This window comes from Augochlora pura, chromosome 11 (assembly GCF_028453695.1).
Source record: "Augochlora pura isolate Apur16 chromosome 11, APUR_v2.2.1, whole genome shotgun sequence".
NCBI classification, from domain to species: Eukaryota; Metazoa; Arthropoda; class Insecta; order Hymenoptera; family Halictidae; genus Augochlora; species Augochlora pura.
In genome coordinates, this window is record NC_135782.1 from 2360959 (window position 1) to 2380512 (window position 19554).

The window sequence follows — 19554 nt, forward strand, 5'->3', positions numbered from 1 at the left end:
CGAAAAACGTTTGCGATGCCGACCGCAACGCGAACACCCTGTATACGCGTAGATCTATAGACATGTACATTGTATATTACATTTGTATAAAGAGGAAACTTTTCTACGGTTAATTTATTCATGGCTGCATCGCCGAGTAAAATAGAATATTCGCGTGTAGCGTATGGGTGAGGATGTTTGATCGAGCAGCAGGAACAGGATGGCAAGCAGGAGAGACTGGCAACGAATGTGAAGTTTGAGAGAGAGTGTGTGTGTGTGTATGTGTGTGTGTGTGTGTGTGTCAGAGGGAAAGAGAGAGAGAGAGAGAGAGAGAGAGAGAGAGAGAGAGAGAGAGAGAGAGAGGAGTATTCGAAGAATCGTTCGATTTGTCCGACGGTCCGATAACAGAGACCCGCGCGCGTCAATCGACAACCGGAAAAAGAGGAACAAACGAAAGTGCGAGAGGACGCGAGAGCGAGAAAGAGAAGATAGAGCATGCGAGCAGAGGAAGTCGTTACGGTGAAAGCGAGAGGGGGGATGCCGAGGGAGGAGAAGAGGATGCTCTGAAAAGAAGCATTGTCCGCGTTACCGAGCGTTTTCCTCTGGTCTCGATCCGCGGAATACGTGTGCACACGCTTTCGCTAGCTGCTACCGCGCGCGCGTATCGGTAGCACGGCGGCACAACAGAGTCACTGAGCAGAAGAAGAAGAAGAAGAAGAAGAAGAGAGATAAAAGGAGCATTTGCCAGAGGTTCCATCGCGTATCTCTCTCTCTCTTTCTCTCTCTCCCTTCCTCTTTGGGCCAAGAATGAACACGGGGGTGTTGCATATGTACGCGCGCGGTGAGAGACCCCGACATCGAAACACCTGAACGACGAAACATCGAGACGACGCGACACGGGCCCTTTCGAATATGGCGACGAAGCTCTGTGCCGCGTGTCCGCTCGAGACCGTCGCGACGATGCGCCCTGCGGGACCGTGACCGGAACTTTGGAGCTAAATAGGAAAGCTAACTTTCGACGACGTTTCTCTCTGCCATACGACGCCAAAGCTCTGTTCACGGACTCGCCGCATCGCTATCGCCGCGTAGTCCTCTCCGCTCGACCTTCGCGGAATCGTCCCTGCGGCGGAAGAAGACAACGATCGATTCGAAATCCACGGCCGTCGAGCAGGTCTGCCGAGCGCAACAACTCGGACACGAGCCGAGTTCGAGTCGATTTCGAGTGAAGGAAAAGGAAGGTGTCCGACTCGAAGCCGCGCTCGCTCGTCGCTCGTCGCATGATCACTCTTCGGGCATTGCTCGTCAGCCTCTTCTCTCGAAGGACTCGGAAGCGGGCAAAAACTATACTTTCTCGGGAGAGCATGACGCGTTTCCTGTGGACGCGCAGCATCAAGCCGCGTTCCTACTTCCGCAACGTGAATCCGTTCGACTCGATGATAGGGCTAATGTAAATAGTATATCCCGTGAATGGTGCGGGGTAAGAAGTAATTCTGGTCAAACATCTTGGATTATATATGCTGTACAGAGAAATGTTTCAAATAAAATGTTATTTCCTTGTAGACGCGGAGAATCTTGCACGGCGTTCCACTAACCCCCGAACACAGCGCGCGCGGTGGGCAAACTCAACGAAATTCACCCGGACAAGGTTATTTTTCCTCGGTGGCGTCGCAATCACCTATCTTTTCGCAACCTCTTCGATAGCATTCCTTCAGCATACCATATAACATCTATAAATATGTCTCTGCGCGGAAGACGCGCGTCGTCTTCTCGCCAGCCTCTAAAAAGCAATGTGACCGCGACGCTAACGAGGGCGAACCGTGATTTCCTCGCGATCGAGCCGCGTCCGGGCTCATCCAACACTTTTGGTACGATCGCCTATGGCCGCGAAGCGGAAGACGCGATCGTTCTTTCTCGTCTTTGGCTGCTAGCATTCGCACTAAATACGCGTTCTCGCACCACGTTTCGTTTCTACCGTGTCATCAACCTGTTACGTCAGTTTCGTTCCTACATAGCAGTAATAACAAGAAAGGTGAAAATAATATTAATAACATCAACAATGATAATTATAATGGTAACAAGAATAATAACACGATTGCGAGGAAAGACTAATTGGAAAAACATGTATCGTATCCTTTGCGAAGCCACATCCGTCCAGCGGCGCGCTCTTTTTCGTCGTTCTACTTGTACGTGGAGCTGTAGAAAGGTACACGCGTTGCTTCCTGGGACAATCCAAGGCGCGCGGAAATCGTACGGTTAGTTCTCTTTTCGATCGACGACGATCTCTGAACGCGCTGTCCCAGGATCGATCGCTAACACCGCGAGATCGCGATCACCTTGACGAAAACTCCACCGGGCAAACGTAGAAAGCCGCCGTCGGGTTCCAATTAATCTCTCCCGACTCCCGACTCCCGACTCCCGTCTCCCGACTCCTGGCGCGGCGCGCGAGCACACGCGCCGCGCACCGACGTCGGAGGAGTATCGCGCGCGCTTTCCGGTAGACATCGAGAACGTTGCCGTGCGGCTCTCTTCGCCACGGCTGAATTTCAGGAAGCCGTAATTACACAGAGCGGTTAACATCCTCGCAACTGCGATACACGCGCGTCGCACTTACACGTACGCGTACGCGAGAGCCGCAGGAGAGGAATGGAGAGCGCTGGCCATTTAGACGGAGGGACGAGAATTGCTCTCCTACGAAAAGCCCGACGCACAATCGAATGGGTATGTATTCGACGAAGCAATTTCGGTACTTCTAGTCTCGATACGGTCGATCGTTTCTCTCGTGTGAAAATACATTTCGATCGATCGACTAAATGGCGCGACACAATCTGGGGATCGATGACCATGTCGAACGAGGGCGGCGAAGAATCAACGGCGCAAGCTGAGAGGGGCGAGGTGCGCGGAGCGTGGAGCGCGGAGCGGGAACGATAGCGAGGAAGGAACGTTCTCTGGGGCGACTTCCGGTCCGGAAGTTTAGTGCGTCGGCGCATAAATTGAACATTCCATGCGGCGCGCGTGGAACGGACGTGAAAGAGGAGGAGAAAGGAAAGAAAACACGACCGGCCATCTGTTTCACTTGTTCGTGACCGATTCGTGACGCGCGGTTCGTGTTAATCGAGAAGAAGAGAAAGAAAAAGAATATGACGCCGACGCCGAGGACCGGCTGCTTCTGCGGCTGCGGCTGCGGCTGCGGCTGCGGCTGCGGCTCTCCGCTCGGCTCGGTTCGGTTCGAGTCGGCACGAACTCGCAGAGGGGTGCAGAGGGCTTCGCGAGCTTCGCCAAGAGGCAAGGGGCGGCGAAGGGAGGCAAGGGGGAAAGGGATCACCGAGCCGAAAATAAGAAGAGAGCAAAGTGGCAGGCTGGCTGGTCCAGTGTTGTCACGTGACCGGAAGTGGCCTCTTCCCCACCGTTCGGCTCCACCTTCGATGCCGAGACCTGTGCACGAATCCCCCGTTGCCCTCCTCATGCCTTCGGCCTCATCCGGTTAGCGATGGCCATTCAATTCCCTCTGTTGCGAGTTTTGCGAGTTTTGCGAGTTTTGCGAGCGATTTAGCTGTACAAAGAGGCAAAGAATAGAGCGATGGGACCGAATCGGAGAATCGACGGGCGCCAATATCTGCCTAAAGGGAGAAACTCTGACAGATCGCCGTGTCCGCTGAATCTCAATCTCGATGGCGCGAGAGATCCGCGACGGTGCTTGCCTGGTTGTCAGGTAGACCGTGGAAGAAAGCAGCGCTATCGAGTAACGCGAATCGAATCCAATACACGGAACTTCGTGGTCGGATAAATTGCAGCCGGACGAGCTCGGCCTCGACTCGAAGCCGTCGCTACCTCCGGTTACTTATCCCTTCCACTTCGCTCGAACGAACGCACCAACGAGGGAAGATTGGCCTGGCTCGCTTTTGCCTTCGCCTCGCCTCGCCTCGCCTCGCCACAACGGCTCGTTCAACCACATTTGAAGAAGTCAACGCTACCGGTGACGTCCTTTAACCCTTTTCCGCTCGAAACTAGTTTCCAGGCCGATACAATGTAGGCGCGCAGCAGTGACAGGATAATTTCACGGCGTGAATCAGCTCGGCTTCGGCAGGCTGCACCAAGCTGCACCAAGCTGCACCAAGCTGCATCGAGCTACACCGCGCGATACGCGCTACTTATCGTATCGCTTTCGACGAAGGATGCGCATCGAGCGGAGCAGAGCGGATGCGAGCGAAACCGACGAAAAAGTGTCGTATCCCCCCGCAGCGCAGGCGAGATCGTTCGCCGCTGGTGCCGCGCCTTCCGTTCGATTCGTTCCGATAACGACGCGATCGTTGACGAAAGAACGGTCGTAAAGGCGCGGAGAGAGACAAGGACTCTCCCAGAAATCTGCTATCCAATAACCGCGAAGCGTTTTCGGAAGGCGCGCTTCTTCTCTACACGTTTACGGAAATCTTTCGTCCGCTCTGCCCTACGCTGATAACCGTCTCATAATTTCCTTCTTTCAGCCGTTTTCGTACGAACTCGAATCGGGGCGACAACGGTAAACTCGAAGAGCACGAGTGGAATCGTCGCAGCAAAATAATTGTACGGATACGTCGACATTCGCAAGCGTTTCGCCCTAGATTTTTCACGAAAAAAAATACTTTTACAGTGTTTTGTGAATATTCGAAGCTTGCTCGAGCATCGCTATTTCTGTCCGGGCAACGAAAGCTTCGACCAAATCTATACAACTCAGCAACGATAAATCGTGAGACGCCTTTCGAATCACAAGGGACCGGTTGTTCGACGGGACACCCTGCCCGAATCTGGCCTAGATCCGACCCTATTGTGCTCTGGATACCATGCCATAGCTCGTCGACCAAATCGGAAGCGTTTCATCCGAGCAAACGTTATCGGCAGCTATCGTCATCGAACGGCGACGACTACATTTTCAAATCGGTGTTTGCAGCATGGAATGCGCCGACACGAGTTTGTCCGTCGATCGACAAAAAGGGACGGAGCTCGATGCGCTTCGAACGCGCGATGCGTGATGCGTGATGCGTGATGCACGCGGTGCACGATGCACGATGCGCCACGCGGCCTAATAGAGACGGTCATTGTACGTGCGATGCATTCACGGAGCGCATCGTTCCGGAAACGCAAAAATCCCGGGGCGAATAATACGGGGCCGGGAAAAGAATCGAGATTGATAGGGTGGCTGTTCGCGGAACGGCCGCGATATTTCCAGTGTCGTTCCGCGGCCATCTTATTAAATCTCATTATCGATTGGCGGCTCGCTACCGCGGACACGCTCCCGAAGGTAGTCGAAGCGATAAGCGAAACGGTGAGTAAGCGAACCGGCGACGACGACGACGACGACGACGACGACGACGACGACGACGACGACGACGACAGGCAAGCCGGAGTAGAAACTGTTGTTTCGTTATTTGGAGTGTAGCTGCTACGAAAACCGGCGAGAGCAGAGTCGACCGGTCGGAGGAGCAGAGAGACGCGGGAGCTGGTTCGCTGCCGCCGCGGAGGAAGTAGGTTCTGCGAGTAGTCGGGGAAAATGGAAAGAAGAGAGCGAAACTTATGCGAGTAGAGTCAGAAGGTTAAACGAGGAGAGATTAGGAATACGCGAGATGCGGGAGAAGGTTGGCCGAGTAGAAAGGGGCGTGTTTGTAGGAGCGAGCAGAGGGAATATTATACGCGCAAGGAAAGAAATGTTACGCGTACGAATAAAAGCGGAGAGTTGCGGCTGCGAGTTCGCGTCGATGGAAATCGTGCGTTTACCGTGAGCAAAGGGAACGCTAATTAAGACGGAAGAACGATAATTAAGTAATAGAGTCTATCGCGCAAACCGAATAGGACAGAATAGTTGGTCGTGCCTATTCACCGACGCGAGCCGAGTCCCGAGGTACGGTTGGAATCGGCCGGATCGGAGGATCCGCAACCTGCGAAGGCATCCGCGTCCTCCGAACGGTTTTACGGTTGGTCAGGTTTATCGGACGGCGAATTAAATCGGCGAAATATCCGGTGACGAGGAAGAAGAACCGAGAAGAAGCGAAACGAAGAAAAAGAAAAAGGAGGAGAGAGAGCGGGGGGTGGGAGTAGCAGGAGTTCGTGCCCGCGTCAGCAGAAAAAGAGAAACGGAAAGGGAGAGGGAATGAGAGAGATTTTACGGAGATCCGCCGTATGAATTTATTATCGCGTCAGGATAGCGGAGGAAGCAAGGTCACAAGGAGAGGGATCGACGAGAGAGAGACCCATCGGCTGTACGAATATGATTTACGATCTAGCAGGGCAGATTAAGCCACGTTCCACGTAGTACGCCGCGCGAAAATTTATTAACGGGCTTGTGTTGCGCGCGCGCGCGCGCGTGTGTGTGTGTGAGAGAGAGAGAGAGAGAGAGAGATTAGAATGACCGAGGTCACGGAACATCGTTCGCAAGATTCGAGTCAAAGGGATGTGGCCAACGTCCTCGTCGCTCGGTTCGCGCGTCCCATCGTCATCGACGGCAGAAAAGGTGGCTGGGATTTTTCGAAAACCGAACGCGACCATGGTCTTCCATTATTTCCGGTCTCGAATAATGAGGAGATTGAAAGCGGAGCATTGAAATTTGAACGACCACTAAACTTTTCGAGCGATGGCTGGTGGTAGTGCGTTTGACAGGTTTCGAGCATGTTGAGGAACAAGTGGCCGGCCCCAAAGTTTTCCTACGTCGGTGATGGTTTCACGCGCCTCGGAAGCCTCTTGGTCATCGATGAAGGATTCGTCGTCGGGTTGGTCGGGTTGGTCGGGTTGGGAGCGAACCCAGTGGGCTAAGCAGGTTCGAACTCTGGAAAGACAACTCGCGATCGAATCGGATCGAAGAAGAGGTCGAGGTGGAACAGCGATTTTCGATATGCATATAAGAGGACGGATGCAGCAGCGGCGCGCGCGTACCGACGTTAGCGTGATGTTTTCGCGACAGGGCGTGCGAGCGTTCTATATTAAACTCGACGAACACGGGTAGGCCGATTGCGAAACGGACGCCTGATATTTTCGTTACATCGCACGAGTAACTGCTTCCGGCCGAGCGTTCCCACTCCATCTCTCTTTCTCTCTCTCTCTCTCTCTCTCTCTCTCTCTCTCTCTCTCTTTCTCTTTCTCTCGCTCTCCCTTTCTTCGTCCCTGTCTATCCAGTTACGCTTTCTTTATCCACCGTCCTTCCTCTCGCATCCTGCTTTTCCACTCACTCGCCCGCCAGGCAAACTCTATTTTTCTCGCTTTGCTCGCCCAGCTCCCTTATTCGCTCGTTCCTCTCCTCGCCTCTCCTTCCAACACCACTCTCCACCGCTTCGCGTCCCGCTCGGTATTCTCTCTCTCGCTCTGTTTTGTGGTTGTTGCGCGTTCGGAGAGAGACCGGGCAGATGCCCGTGCTTCAGCCGGCCGGAAACACCTACGCATCATGGTAGCGTGCGAGGTAGCGATGCCCAGCGGTGGCTACGAGCTGCTCGCGGACGCCTTGCACCGCGATCGCCGGAAGAACGCGAGCGAATCGCTCGAGAAGGACTTTCACCGGCACAACGAAAAAATAGGTTAAAAAAAAAGATCTAGACATCTTGGTCACTAGGAATTCTAAATTTCTAGCCTATCTATCAGCCGCTAGGAAGATGCTTCAAATTTCCCTCACGAGTATTACTTGCTTCGTATGCTACGAAGGTGTTGTAGACTTCGGTATCTCTCGTAAGAGATTGCAACAGAGGCAAAGCCAATGTTCAGCAAACTCTTAGATCCCATATCCGAACGAGTAAAGGAGACAAGTTGTTGCTGTTGTTAATTGCGGATCCAGCGATTAGTGTGATAGCAACGGAAGGAGAGAGAGAGAGAGAAAGAGAGGATGACTTACAGAGATGGATAGGAAGCAGAGAACATTGTAATTAGATGTTTGCCAAGCCAGGTGCGATCCGAGAGTTGCAACCGATTACGTATAGATCCAACGTGTTCCCGCTGAGGCATTAATTGAATGTTATCGAGCGGAAGAAATCTCGAAACTATCGCTGGCTATGTCCAAGCTTTTCTCTCTTCTGCCGTGTCACAGTGCCGGACAGTTTTTTGCGCGAACCTCTTCTATAACGGCGCAGCTTCGCCAAGACGTCTTCGGACAATAGTTCGATTCGCTTCGCTTTTTATTTCGCTGGTTCGGAAACGGTTGCTCGTCTTATTCGTCGCATTTTCGATACGAGTTTTTCGTCGGGTACCGTGCCGCGATTAAAGCCATGCCCGTCCTCGAAGTGTTCGTTTGTTCGTTGGAACCGACTTGGTCGCACGACTCGGAAATGAGACGTCGTTGCTTATCGAGGCAGAGTCGCGGTCGCGAAGAATGGAACGCGGGGGATTCGAGGAATGCAAGGTGCGTGTAACAGGCGTGTCCTTCCCAAGGTCAGTCGGAGTGTAAAGGAACAATGAACACGGGACCCGATCCGTGTTAGTACGCGGCGTTACAGTACAACTGCTAACAGCAATTACGGTGTCTCAACGAAACCACGCTTTGTTAGTTTCTGCGACCATTCATTCAGCTGGGGCCGGTCACGCCGAGAATGAGGGATTCGTTGCAAATTCGGATGCAAATATTCGGTTAACCAACATCGACTGGGAACAATCCTTTCATGGATTCGTCCGAATCTAATTTCATTACAATCTGCGAAATTTAACGGGGTTCATAAGGCTTGGTCAATAATGAACTTCGAGTACGTAGTTTCATTATGCGATCAATTAAATTGTATTCGCTTTGCAAGATCATTTGAATCGATGGGTCCGTTAACAACGTGTTAACAAATGTTTCCAATATCCCCATTTAATATCTTGACTCGTCCGGATTCAAAATGGCATAGACGCGTTCAATTTATAGTCTGAGAATTTCTTAACCTGCAGAGAAACAACGCACCCTGGCGTCAACCGTCGAAATCCGACAGAACAATGTTCCAAGAACAGGCTCGTGTCCTCGAAGGTCTTCAAATCATAACAAAAGAGGGGCGAGAAACAATTGAATCATCGATACGGCGCAGCAGTTTCCTCGTGATTCTTCTAGCATTTAGACGTACATTCTTTAAAATGGCTACTGCAGGATCGTCGAAAGTAAATCTACCCAACAATACAGATCCGGATTTCGTTTCGCACGAAGGAGAGTATGATTACCCTTTTTATATTGCACGAAAGAAAGAATGGCCTTATTATAAATCCGGGCGTAAAGGTATTATAAATGGTCGAGCATTATCTATCTTTGTTGAAATTCATCCGTGTGCATTATATTTTACAAATTGTACTAGGTATAACATACGTGACTTTTCCCTACTTGATCAAGGAGCTCAGCAGATTCGTTCCGTACCTGATGGACGGATATGTAAGATTCCGCATTTTAAATATGTCGAAAATTCGTGTAAAGAAAATACTTATAGTAGGATTCGTGGTTCACGTCAGGGAAGATGCGAGATATTTTAAGTATCAAGGTGAATAGAATTACTTCGAGTAACGAATTATATGTCATTCCGTATGCATGAGTCGCAATAAAAAACAATATTAATCGTAAAAGAATATTTCCAGTGGACGATGGAACAGGGTCCATCGCCGTCTGTTATGACAAGAATAGATTTAGAAAAACCAATGATGCAAAAAAAAAAGTCGATATGAAATATTATGAGCAAGCTGCAAAAATTAAAAGTCTAGGGTTGGATCTCAAAAATTGTCCAAAACGTTTCCCTGACACTCGACCCAAATTTGTTTACCCAGCAGATACTACTATCCAGGAGAAAGCTGTAAGTATGATGTGATTAAATTGTATATTTTAATCTTATAATATCGAAAAATGAATATTGATTCATCTGATTATTTCACAGACTTTGGAACATAAATGGTGGTTGGAAACGGAAAAGGGTATGCTGGGGAAATATGTGCGACCTGGTGATTACGTAATTGTATCCGGCTTCTGCAATATGGATTTTAGATTCCATAAAAGGCCCAGGAAGAAGTTAACCGCCGCAGATTTATCCAGGTCAAAATTGACCATTTTCGCGATGACGGTAACGTGTTTAACGGAGCAAGACTATAATGAGAAAATGTACATGTGGATTGATAAAGTCATACGAAAAAGATATGACAGTAATTCGAGAAGTGGAGAGCTTATACCCAATTTTACGTCGTATCTGAGAAAACGATGAAATCAAAAAGTTTCTCTTGAGTTTATTATTAATTATATTTTTTTATATGTACATTTAACATTATATGTAAAATAAAAATCATGTTCCGTAGACAGCCGACAAAGTTAAATAACCTTCAAAGACTCGTCTCCTTCGAAAACAACTTTTTTCGCGATGAAAGTATCGTGCTTAATTAAACATGACTACAATGCCAAAATGTATGTGTGGTTCAATAAGGTCATACGGAAGAGATACGCCAATAGCTCGAGAAAGACGGAGCTTATCCCAAACTTTACGTCCTATCTCGCAAAGCGATGAAATCCAGCGTTTATCAAAAAGTTCCTTTTTAGTTTATTATTAAGTATATTTTGTTTTATATGTACGTTTAACATCATATGTAAAATAAAGATCAGTTATTCTTCATTATCGGTTGTGTAGCAAAGTTAAACGAACCGTGCGATTCTAATAGGTTATCAAACAATTTTGAAACTCTTTTCCTGTTGCATGAAATTATGCAGTTACTTGTTTTACGAAATATGCTCGCTAATTACCATAAATTATGACATAAATATGTATGTAATCCTTAGGTAACAGAATTATCTGCTTCGTTCGCGGTAGTACTAACAGCAATGTCATCTGCTGCCGCTTCATTAGCTAATTCGTTATTTGCACCAGACGGGGCTTTGCTCGATAGTATTATCAGTTTATGATAATGGCAGCCTGTTAACGGCAAATGTGGTGCTATTTCGCTAGGTTCGCAGAACAGGTGTGGGGGTACCTAAAAAAACGTAGAAATCATTAGAATCTGAAGAAAGCAACGTTATTTCATTAACCTACTTACTCGCAATTCCGACACCTTAGCTTCTCTTGTTGTATATTCGCGTAACAAATAGTCCTGACCGAACTCGTGATAAATGCGAGTATCGTTTATTCTTATCATTACGTTATCGATTCTCAAGAAATATCTCAACAAAATGAAAAAGCTGCCAGGCATCACCCGCTGTTTAAATTTAAAGAAGATCAATTATAAATTTTTCATAGTGATTGTACGATACGTATATGCTATACCGGGTGTCCTAATATTGATGGTAGAATCGCGGAAAGGACTTATATCCTCTTCACGGTTGTTCCATAAATACCACGACACTCCGTGCGCAATACTACCGACTTACAATTTTTACAGAACAAACAGCTATTCCGTTATCATGCAGTTCATCCTCGAATAGCGTTAAGTCGTGATAAAATAAAATTTTATCCCTTCTCCTCAATTTGTCCATATCGATCCGTTCGTGAGTTTCTTCAAATTTAAAATTATTAATTGTACCAGTGTAGGAGGTAGTAAAAGTCCAATCGAAAGGTTTTATTTTTTCTTCTAAATATTCACTGTTTTCAGATCTGTTTCCAAACAATGTTCATGTAAAATTTATTGAACGAATTAATCAAAAAATGCAATATACATGCCTAGATTCCTTCCATACTTCTGCGCAAGCAAGTTGGACATGAATTTTTCCATTGGAGACAGTTTTCAATGCATCCAGTGCATTGAATTGCAGGTATGCCCCATCTTGATGCTTTAAAGTTAATATATTGTTTGGAAATACCATATCAGGCATATGTGGTAGTTCCAAGGTACGGCTAAAACTGTAGAGTTTCTAATAAGGTATAAGCACACCATAACATTGTATCCATCCATGAAGTATAGAACATACACGCAAAATTGGCAGGGATTGTCTTTGTCGTTGCAGCTATCCTCATTTTTAGAGCATTTAGAATGCAATATATGAGACTTTGTGTATTTGATATGCCAAGGAGGGAAGATGTGTTCTTCTTGATTAACAGGAAGTCTTAGAATATCGATTCCTCCGTGTACTTTAATCGCTGTCATGACCTAAAACAGATTATCGAGAAACAATGCAGGCCCAAGTAATAATCTCCCTTTCCTACTATGGAGTTTTTTTAAACAATTCTTCATATAACACAGCGAATACCATGTTTTCCATGCACAATGCATTCTATGCTACTTTTTTATATTGTTTAATTCACGATTAAACTTATGTTTTCAAAAGAAACAATCTATAACCTGTCAATCATTGCTTACTAACGACACTTACGATGAATATTTCTTCACCACGGTCATCAAAATAATTTCCTGTAGATCTTCCGAATATTCTTTTTATTACCTAGCGACCATATTGCTTACTGTTTGAACTTTTTATCTTGTCAATCTTGACTTTTTTTCGTATCTAACAATAATCGTTTCACCATAAGACTGCATTACCTACAGTGCTGCGGATAAAGGTGCATACATTGTACCACAAACAAGGGTATCAAATTAGATGGCGCGCGATTTCAATCTTTCAATCTCGCAGAGTTCATTCTCCATTCACATTTCTACGTATTTACAAAAACAAATTTAAACTAATTCGTTGCTTCTTCGATATCTACAGCATATTATAATCAACATACAATTAAGATTATGGAAAAAACATTGAATAAAATATTCTGCCTCGGTTGGTTTGTTTGTTTGTTTGTTTGTTAAACGAGTGGGAGAATTAATAAAGTCTCTTCTGGCGCATCAACTTTTTCGAAAACCTCTACGGATCGGTAAAACTAGAGATACGTAAACAATTGGTGGAATTCGAGTGAGTAAATGTGCTCTGAGAAGGTCCCAATGCACGGGAAATCGAATTCCAGTTAGAGCTTTAAGTGCTCTGGACGGTCCACCGTCGCATCACAGTTCCATACGGAAATAACCGGAGTGATATTGTGGAAGATTCGAGCAAACCCAATCAGTTGAGCTCTGGTGTCGGAAGCAGTTACGTGGGAACGGTGGAAGTAAACGAGACTCTAGAATGACGAGTAAAAAGTCAAGTTTGACCGTGCAGTTTAATCAACCGTGCGACAACATCGATGAACCCGCTGAGAAGAGACAGATCATTCGCGAGGAACATATGCGAAAGGTCAAAGCAGCCACTGGCCACGTTGGTCTGCTAATCACCCTGATGCTCTATACGGCGATTGGCGGTTTGGTAAGACAGACTTCGATGTTTCGCGCAGCAGAAATCAGTTTATCTTTCTGTTTTCCTTGAAATGCCGATCATAGTGTTATAGCTCAGCTGCATCACTGCAATAAGATATCAAAGCGAAGCTGGGATTCTCGGGAGCATAGCGTACTTTGGGTTTACGGCTCGAGCGTCTATCCTAAGCGAATCAGAATAATGTACTTGACTTTAAACATTTCTCACGCTTCCATTCGAAATCATTTCCTTTAAACGTAAATACGTTCCTTCATATATCTCGCTTCACAAAATTCAAGCGATAGTTGACAAAAAGCGGTTCTCCACGTACGAGAAATAGAGATGTTTGCAAATAAATGTTAATAATTAATAATTCTCGTGGGTCCGTTATTATACCGTATACACACCAGCGGACTCAAACGTTTCTAGTTGTTTAGTTACAGGGTTTTATGCAGCGCGTAATATTTATAGAGATAACAACGCGGGACTGAATTTCCAATCGGCATCTTTATTTTTAGCGGTGGGCCAATCGCAGGATCCGTTACGATACCGGCTGGTGTCTATTCGGTGTTTTACGATCGAAAGTAATTTCTTCTTCCATTCGAAGAACCTATAGATGTTACAGCGTACTACTACTGCTACTACTACTACTACTGCTACTACTACTACTACTACTACTACTACTACTACTACTACTACTACTACTACTACTACACTTGAACCGTAGACGGCGGAATGATTAATGTCGATATCGTCTAACACGAGGGTAAACTTTACCACTTCGGTTAATCGAGACTCGAGAGCTGTGCAAATACGGTGCTCATCCAAGATGACCTTTGTGATAGCATATATGTATACAGGGATGTACAACTATTTGAAAATTTCGAGTCTGGTCGGATCAAAAATACATCTCTGGATCGCTAGTGTTTCAGGAAAATGTTTTGCAAGTAATAAAACGCTTTCGAGGGCCGATCCAATCCGACTCGGTCCTTACGAGTCGTTACGTAATTATTAGGGACGCCTTCGGACCAATATTTTCAAATTTAACTTCTTAGTGCACGAGTCATTTCACTTCTGAAAAAATGCCCGCCCATGGGCACCGAAACACTAGTACCACATAGCGGTCATCGTCCGAATTAAATCTCCTATATGCACATTACAGGTTCGCCTGGGTCAAAGAAAAACATTAATTATTACATGATTGGAGAATTAAAATATAAACCAAGAGCATAAAACTGTCCAGGAGGATTTGTTGCATCGATACTTTGTGAAAAACACAGATATTAATGATAGATACCCTTTTTGAAAATTGTATTGCTTTCGTGGGAGCTGCCATTTTGGCTACAATACACTGTTACATGAACGCATGTACATATCGTGTCACATGTGGTAGAGAGTCTCGGTTTTAATCTAAGCATCCGTTCATAGAGAGCGCTGATTGAACACTTTCTCGCTAGTGCTCTAGAAGGGCTTGATTAGCTAATAAAGACGTTGAAGTAAGCCATCTTTCAGTGGGTTTACCGGGTGGACGCAAGGGTACCTGTAAGGTATAAATTGCGTTCGTGGTTCAAAACTTTGGAATGATATCCGCCCCCCCATCTCCCTTTTCCGGAGATGTCCGTTAAGCCTTGGACTCTTCCAAGGCTCCTGGAGAAGGTGATGTCTCCGAACGGAAAATTGGTTTGTTCTCTCCTTCTTCCAGTTAAACAAAAATGTAAAGGGTTTTGTCGGTAAACTCGTAATATTTTGCCGATTTCTTTTTGCAAGGATGTTTGATTATTTCCAACGAATTAGAGACACAATATTGTTCCGATGAAATTATTGCTTCGACATTATGTAATAATCCAAACGCCAATGCTGCAAAATATAATTAATTCCATTTTGAATTTTGATTTTCTAACACGTTAATTGATTAGGTGTTTGGATATTATTATCTGTCTTTTTTCCTTTTTACTGACACGATATCGATGCAGAAAACTATCCTGAACACTTCCTATGTCCTCGGTTCAATTTTTCATTTCGCCAATTATGCCAGAATTGTTTATTTTTCCGTGGCCCTTTATTCTGTGGTCAAAGCTTTTTCCAAGGTCCGTACAGTGCTAATGGATGCAGTGGCAAAACGCTGATACTGTTAGCCAAATTATCGACTGTCGATAATTTGATTAACAGTTTGTGTATTTTTCCAGTACATCAATTGGCGCTGTACGTGTCTTTGGAAAAGTTTTTAATGTTTTCGGTAGTGTTTTCAGTGGCGGTAGACCTGAATTGTTTTTAGTTAGGAAATATGAAATACTTTACGAGTTAAAGTATTCAAGTAAGATATTAATTTATACGTGAGCAGGTGTTTCGGCACATCGAGCTTCCGGCGGAATTGGCGCGTTTAGAAAGTTTGCGGACGACTCTGCGTAACCAGAGGCGTTCATTCGTTGACTCTATCTCGAACAATACAGACGTGTCGAACTTACAAACATTGGTAAGTCATAAACTTTGGTATGTCCTGTCTCAAGATTTTTATTGGAGATGGTATATGCGAGTTATAGGTGAGCGTGAAGTTGCGTGCTTACGAGGAGATCGTTCAAGAAGCTGTGCAGGGGGGTCTATCAGTCGGCTTCGTAGCGGATACGATCGATCAAAATGATCGAGGCACGGCAGATTTACCGCCGATCGTTACTGAAAGATGGAGCGTCCTTCAAGCGGTTTTCTTCGCCAGTACCGTTCTCACTACCATTGGTACTTATTCTAAACACGCAAACTTCCTTTTTGCTCGCGACTAACTCGATTAAAGCAAGAAGTTGACCGAGACATTAGGCATCAAAGAGATAATCGATCTAATTTAAACTCCCCCTGAAATGAACTATTTCTATTTTAGGGTACGGAAATGTCGTTCCTTCGACCGGCTGGGGAAGGATCTTTTGCATCTTCTTCGCTTTCGTTGGGATACCTCTAACGCTGATAGTGATTGCCGATTGGGGAAAACTGTTCGCCGGTGCAGTGGTTAAGATCGGGTTAGCGGTAAAGTCGAAGCTTCCGTGTCGCTGTTCTCTGTCCTGTCTTCCGACGAACTTGGCCGGAAGGCGATCCCTCGGTGAGCTTAACATTATACATATGTGTAGACACGACGGTTTGGAGAAGAGAATCATTTAGTGTTAACTTAGGATCAAAAACCACTATTACATTCTCTCGCGTATGCTTGTAGGGGCTCTGGCAGCGATCGTTTTCTTGTTTTTGTACCTTGCCTGCGGCGCGGGAATGTTTATGCTGTGGGAGGACGACTGGGACTTCTTCGATGGATTTTATTTTTGCTTCGTGACGATGACCACTATCGGATTCGGAGATCTGGTCCCGAGTAAGTAACAAAGCTTACGATGCGGGGGATTCGTTGGCAGAACGAGAACACGAAAACAACACGAATAGCAATATAGTTTCGTTTTTCTCGAGCTAGTAACGTCTACCTTGGCCAGAGACAGAAGCACGTTCGTGTCTCTGTCCGCGTGGTGCCTGTTCATACGTTATTATAGCCACGCTTTGTGTCGTCGATCGTACGTAGAGAAGCCGAAGTACACTCTACTGTGTACCCTTTACATTCTGGTTGGTTTGGCGTTGACCAGCACCATCATCGAGCTCGTCAGACTCCAATATACTCAATCGTGGAGAAGACTCCAAAGACTTAGCGGACCATTAGCCGAGGCAATTCGAAGACTGGGAGAGCAAGCTGGTGGCGACATGTCCGCGTTCCATTCGGATCTCAGGCACGATTGACAGAATTTTCAATAACAAACACAACAATAGTAACTCCGTTGTCGCACAGAGTTTTATATTGATCGAGTTAATTTTAGGAAAGTGTTGACCGTGGTGTCGATGCCACGCTTGAAATGGTCGGCCTCTTTCAACCGCACAGATTCGAAGGATCAAGAATGGGAGGAAGCAGTGGAGGCTGTGCTCCGTGATATTGCCGCAACAGCGAACAACTCGCAATCGAATAAAAAGCCGATTGTACAAATTGTTATTTACGAGTCTAGCGTTTGACTTGTCGGAATCGTTCGCTTGAGATTTGTTTAAGAAGCAACTTTAGAAATTGATTTGCGAGCCAATATCCAATGGCAGCGAAACTATCAGATATACCGAAGCTAACATTTATTTATGCTATTATGCCAAAGATACATTTTCTAAATATTCTTTATAATATTACATTAGCTTTCGGTGTTATTAGCTTGTACAGAGCAGTATCGAATTTGTCGGAATAATTCAATGGAAAAGGACATTGAAATACACTACGGATTATTGTATCACAGATGGCGCTCTCGTGCTAGGCACGAGCAAATGGACAACTTATCTTGTTCGGTAATGTGTAGGTAAAACAGAACGTTGAGTTCTGTCGGTATCGAATTAACAGCCAATAAAATCGAAGAGAAAATATCGGAATGAGAATAAATGCTAAACAACCTCGAAGGTTTGTTTTCGCGAATAATTACGTGGCAATTACTACAGATAAAATTGTATTTTATTCTTCTTCGCCTAGCTTCCCGAAACTAGTTTCAAATTGGGCGCGAAAATGCGCGCGTCGATGATTCTGCTAGGGCTAGGTTACGCGCAGTAGCCGACACAATCCGGAGTTCGATCCGCAGTCCGTATGTTGGACCGACCGGATTGACGAAAACAATAATTTTCTAGAGAAACGGTCGCTAAATTTAGAAATCGCGGTTACCACACGAACTGCGACAGGTGACGTTGTTCTGCGTCCTTGCTCGGTCTTCGTGGTAGTTCTCGGCGACTCAAGGGGTCCCCGGGTGGTCCAGATCATGCGAAATTCATCCCCTCTTCGAAGCAACACCGAGATGCCCTCGGCTCTCGTGTGCATCGCCTATCGTGTGCGTATATTTCAACACAACAAATGCGATTAGAAAAATCAGATTGTAAACTAGCAGTATGCTCGTACATGACAGTTATGTTGTAGAGAATGTCCAATCATTGTAAATGCCGATAATCGAAAGTTCTCTTACCTTGTCATATTCGATCGAGGAGAAGGACAAACAAGATTGAACGAATTATTTAAAAATATTAAATTGCTAGTCACATCGAAACATCGGAAAAGAGTCGTATTATGTCATAACGCATTGTATACAACAATGCATGTATGTACCAAATCATATCGTATATGTCGAAACATTTTTTTAGACTAACTGTTGTACACCATGTCGAATTTAGTATAAATAAGTTATGTACGCAATGTATTGCTGGTGTTTGCAATATATTCAGAGTTATACGTGCTTACACGTATCCAGCGATTGGCAGCGGTTGCCAGCGATTGCCAGCAACTGCCGGGGTGTTTATACGACCGAGTAAAGCATCATTCGGGTAGCATGAATCATTCCAACGTTGTATGCGTGAGTACGGTTTGCGCGGTTTATTTGAAAGCGTACAACGAATTAACTGTTATATCGATAAAAATCAATAACGATAACGTGCAGAATAACAATTTCATGCGAATACTAATCTTCTGTGAAATATAAATAATTCGATGCGCTTGAAATTTTGCTTTGTTTAGCAAGTCAGTATGATGACTGGAACCAAAGATCCTACGGAGAAACCAAAGGTGGACGAAATCAAGAAAGGGATTATCCAAAACGGTAGCCTAATTAAAAACAGTTTTGCAGATTTTAAGGTCAATAACTATGTGGAAACATGTCTCGAGTTTTCCAAAGACATGATGGAGTCAATCAGGTGATCGATAAATCTATCAGCGTGCAATCGATATCATTTACTAGATCAACAATATGATATTTATAACATACATTGCTGTTCTATAGTATGCGGACAATTACAATTTATAAAGAATTCTCTCTACAATAAATTCTCTTATAAATATATCTATTGTATTCCAGTAGCTTTACATTCAATAAATTAAATCACTAATTTAATTCCATGTAATTGTATTTGCATACTTTCTTTTGAATGATAGTGTACGTCGTTTACAAGAATTTATAATGTTGCCGTTTGCATTTGTTTCATAGGTTGCTTCTTCAGGAGTTGAAAGTTCGTTTCGAAGAATTTCGAGACCAACAACAACAGTCTATCTTTGATTTATTTTCCTTGTCGAATCTACTGAAGTGGACTAAAGTGGAACAAATAACTGAGACTGTCAATGAAGAACTGCCGAAGCATTAACGTCCAAGCATTCGAAGCTACACACAATTCGATTCAAAAGTCAACAGATATATTGATATTCGCGTGCATTCTGAATGTATAATATCTTAAAATTGTTTCGATTAAAAATATCTAATAATAATAATAATAATGATTTGACTGAAAATTCATTGTATATCATCGTTTTCCCATTCTGTCGCGAAAAGTAAAAACGAGTACCGTAGCACAATCTTTAAATGTAATGTTTCGAGATTTGATGTACACATAGAGATATACGAGAA

At 45.1% G+C, this 19554-nt stretch overlaps 3 protein-coding genes across 4 annotated transcripts; 2 read left to right on the top strand and 1 right to left on the bottom strand.

Annotated features, from left to right (window-relative positions):
• The first annotated feature begins 7842 nt into the window (after positions 1 to 7842).
• Positions 7843 to 10150, top strand: LOC144477104 (uncharacterized). Of its 2 annotated transcripts, none has more exons than XM_078194566.1 (5): positions 7843 to 8329; positions 8851 to 9169; positions 9246 to 9425; positions 9520 to 9731; positions 9813 to 10150. In XM_078194566.1, the coding sequence occupies exons 1-5, from the start codon at positions 8300 to 8302 to the stop codon at positions 10131 to 10133; spliced, it is 1062 nt and encodes a 353-aa protein (XP_078050692.1). In that variant the 5' UTR covers positions 7843 to 8299; the 3' UTR covers positions 10134 to 10150. The 2 variants fall into 2 exon arrangements, with proteins under 2 accessions (XP_078050692.1, XP_078050693.1); XM_078194567.1 differs by having other exon boundaries at positions 7851 to 8666.
• A 439-nt stretch (positions 10151 to 10589) lies between these two features.
• Positions 10590 to 12394, bottom strand: LOC144477105 (TIP41-like protein). The gene is made up of 6 exons (XM_078194569.1): positions 12224 to 12394; positions 11822 to 12000; positions 11574 to 11753; positions 11285 to 11507; positions 10954 to 11112; positions 10590 to 10890 (listed from the first exon to the last, which is right to left on the bottom strand). The coding sequence occupies exons 2-6, from the start codon at positions 11995 to 11997 to the stop codon at positions 10696 to 10698; spliced, it is 933 nt and encodes a 310-aa protein (XP_078050695.1). The 5' UTR covers positions 11998 to 12000; positions 12224 to 12394; the 3' UTR covers positions 10590 to 10695.
• Positions 12395 to 12923: 529 nt separating this feature from the next.
• On the top strand, positions 12924 to 19439 carry LOC144477090 (potassium channel subfamily K member 15-like). The gene is made up of 9 exons (XM_078194543.1): positions 12924 to 13141; positions 15471 to 15602; positions 15670 to 15859; positions 15999 to 16214; positions 16326 to 16475; positions 16677 to 16878; positions 16966 to 17997; positions 18675 to 18850; positions 19141 to 19439. The coding sequence occupies exons 1-7, from the start codon at positions 12965 to 12967 to the stop codon at positions 17153 to 17155; spliced, it is 1257 nt and encodes a 418-aa protein (XP_078050669.1). The 5' UTR covers positions 12924 to 12964; the 3' UTR covers positions 17156 to 17997; positions 18675 to 18850; positions 19141 to 19439.
• Positions 19440 to 19554: the final 115 nt, after the last annotated feature.

What these genes read in the sequence shown, in the direction of transcription:
- LOC144477104 (XM_078194566.1), top strand. Translation starts at nt 8,300, where the DNA reads ATGGAACGCGGGGGATTCGAGGAATGCAAG. An exon ending in GAGATATTTTAAGTATCAAG is followed by an intron (nt 9,426 to 9,519) that starts GTGAATAGAATT and finishes GAATATTTCCAG; the next exon opens with TGGACGATGGAACAGGGTCC. An exon ending in CTACTATCCAGGAGAAAGCT is followed by an intron (nt 9,732 to 9,812) that starts GTAAGTATGATG and finishes ATTATTTCACAG; the next exon opens with ACTTTGGAACATAAATGGTG.
- LOC144477105 (XM_078194569.1), bottom strand. Translation starts at nt 11,997, where the DNA reads ATGACAGCGATTAAAGTACACGGAGGAATCGATATTCTAAGACTTCCT. An exon ending in CTGTTTGTTCTGTAAAAATT is followed by an intron (nt 11,113 to 11,284) that starts GTAAGTCGGTAG and finishes AAATTTAAACAG; the next exon opens with CGGGTGATGCCTGGCAGCTT. An exon ending in CTAAGGTGTCGGAATTGCGA is followed by an intron (nt 10,891 to 10,953) that starts GTAAGTAGGTTA and finishes ACGTTTTTTTAG; the next exon opens with GTACCCCCACACCTGTTCTG.
- LOC144477090 (XM_078194543.1), top strand. Translation starts at nt 12,965, where the DNA reads ATGACGAGTAAAAAGTCAAGTTTGACCGTGCAGTTTAATCAACCGTGC. An exon ending in TGTCGAACTTACAAACATTG is followed by an intron (nt 15,603 to 15,669) that starts GTAAGTCATAAA and finishes TGCGAGTTATAG; the next exon opens with GTGAGCGTGAAGTTGCGTGC. An exon ending in ATTCGGAGATCTGGTCCCGA is followed by an intron (nt 16,476 to 16,676) that starts GTAAGTAACAAA and finishes GATCGTACGTAG; the next exon opens with AGAAGCCGAAGTACACTCTA.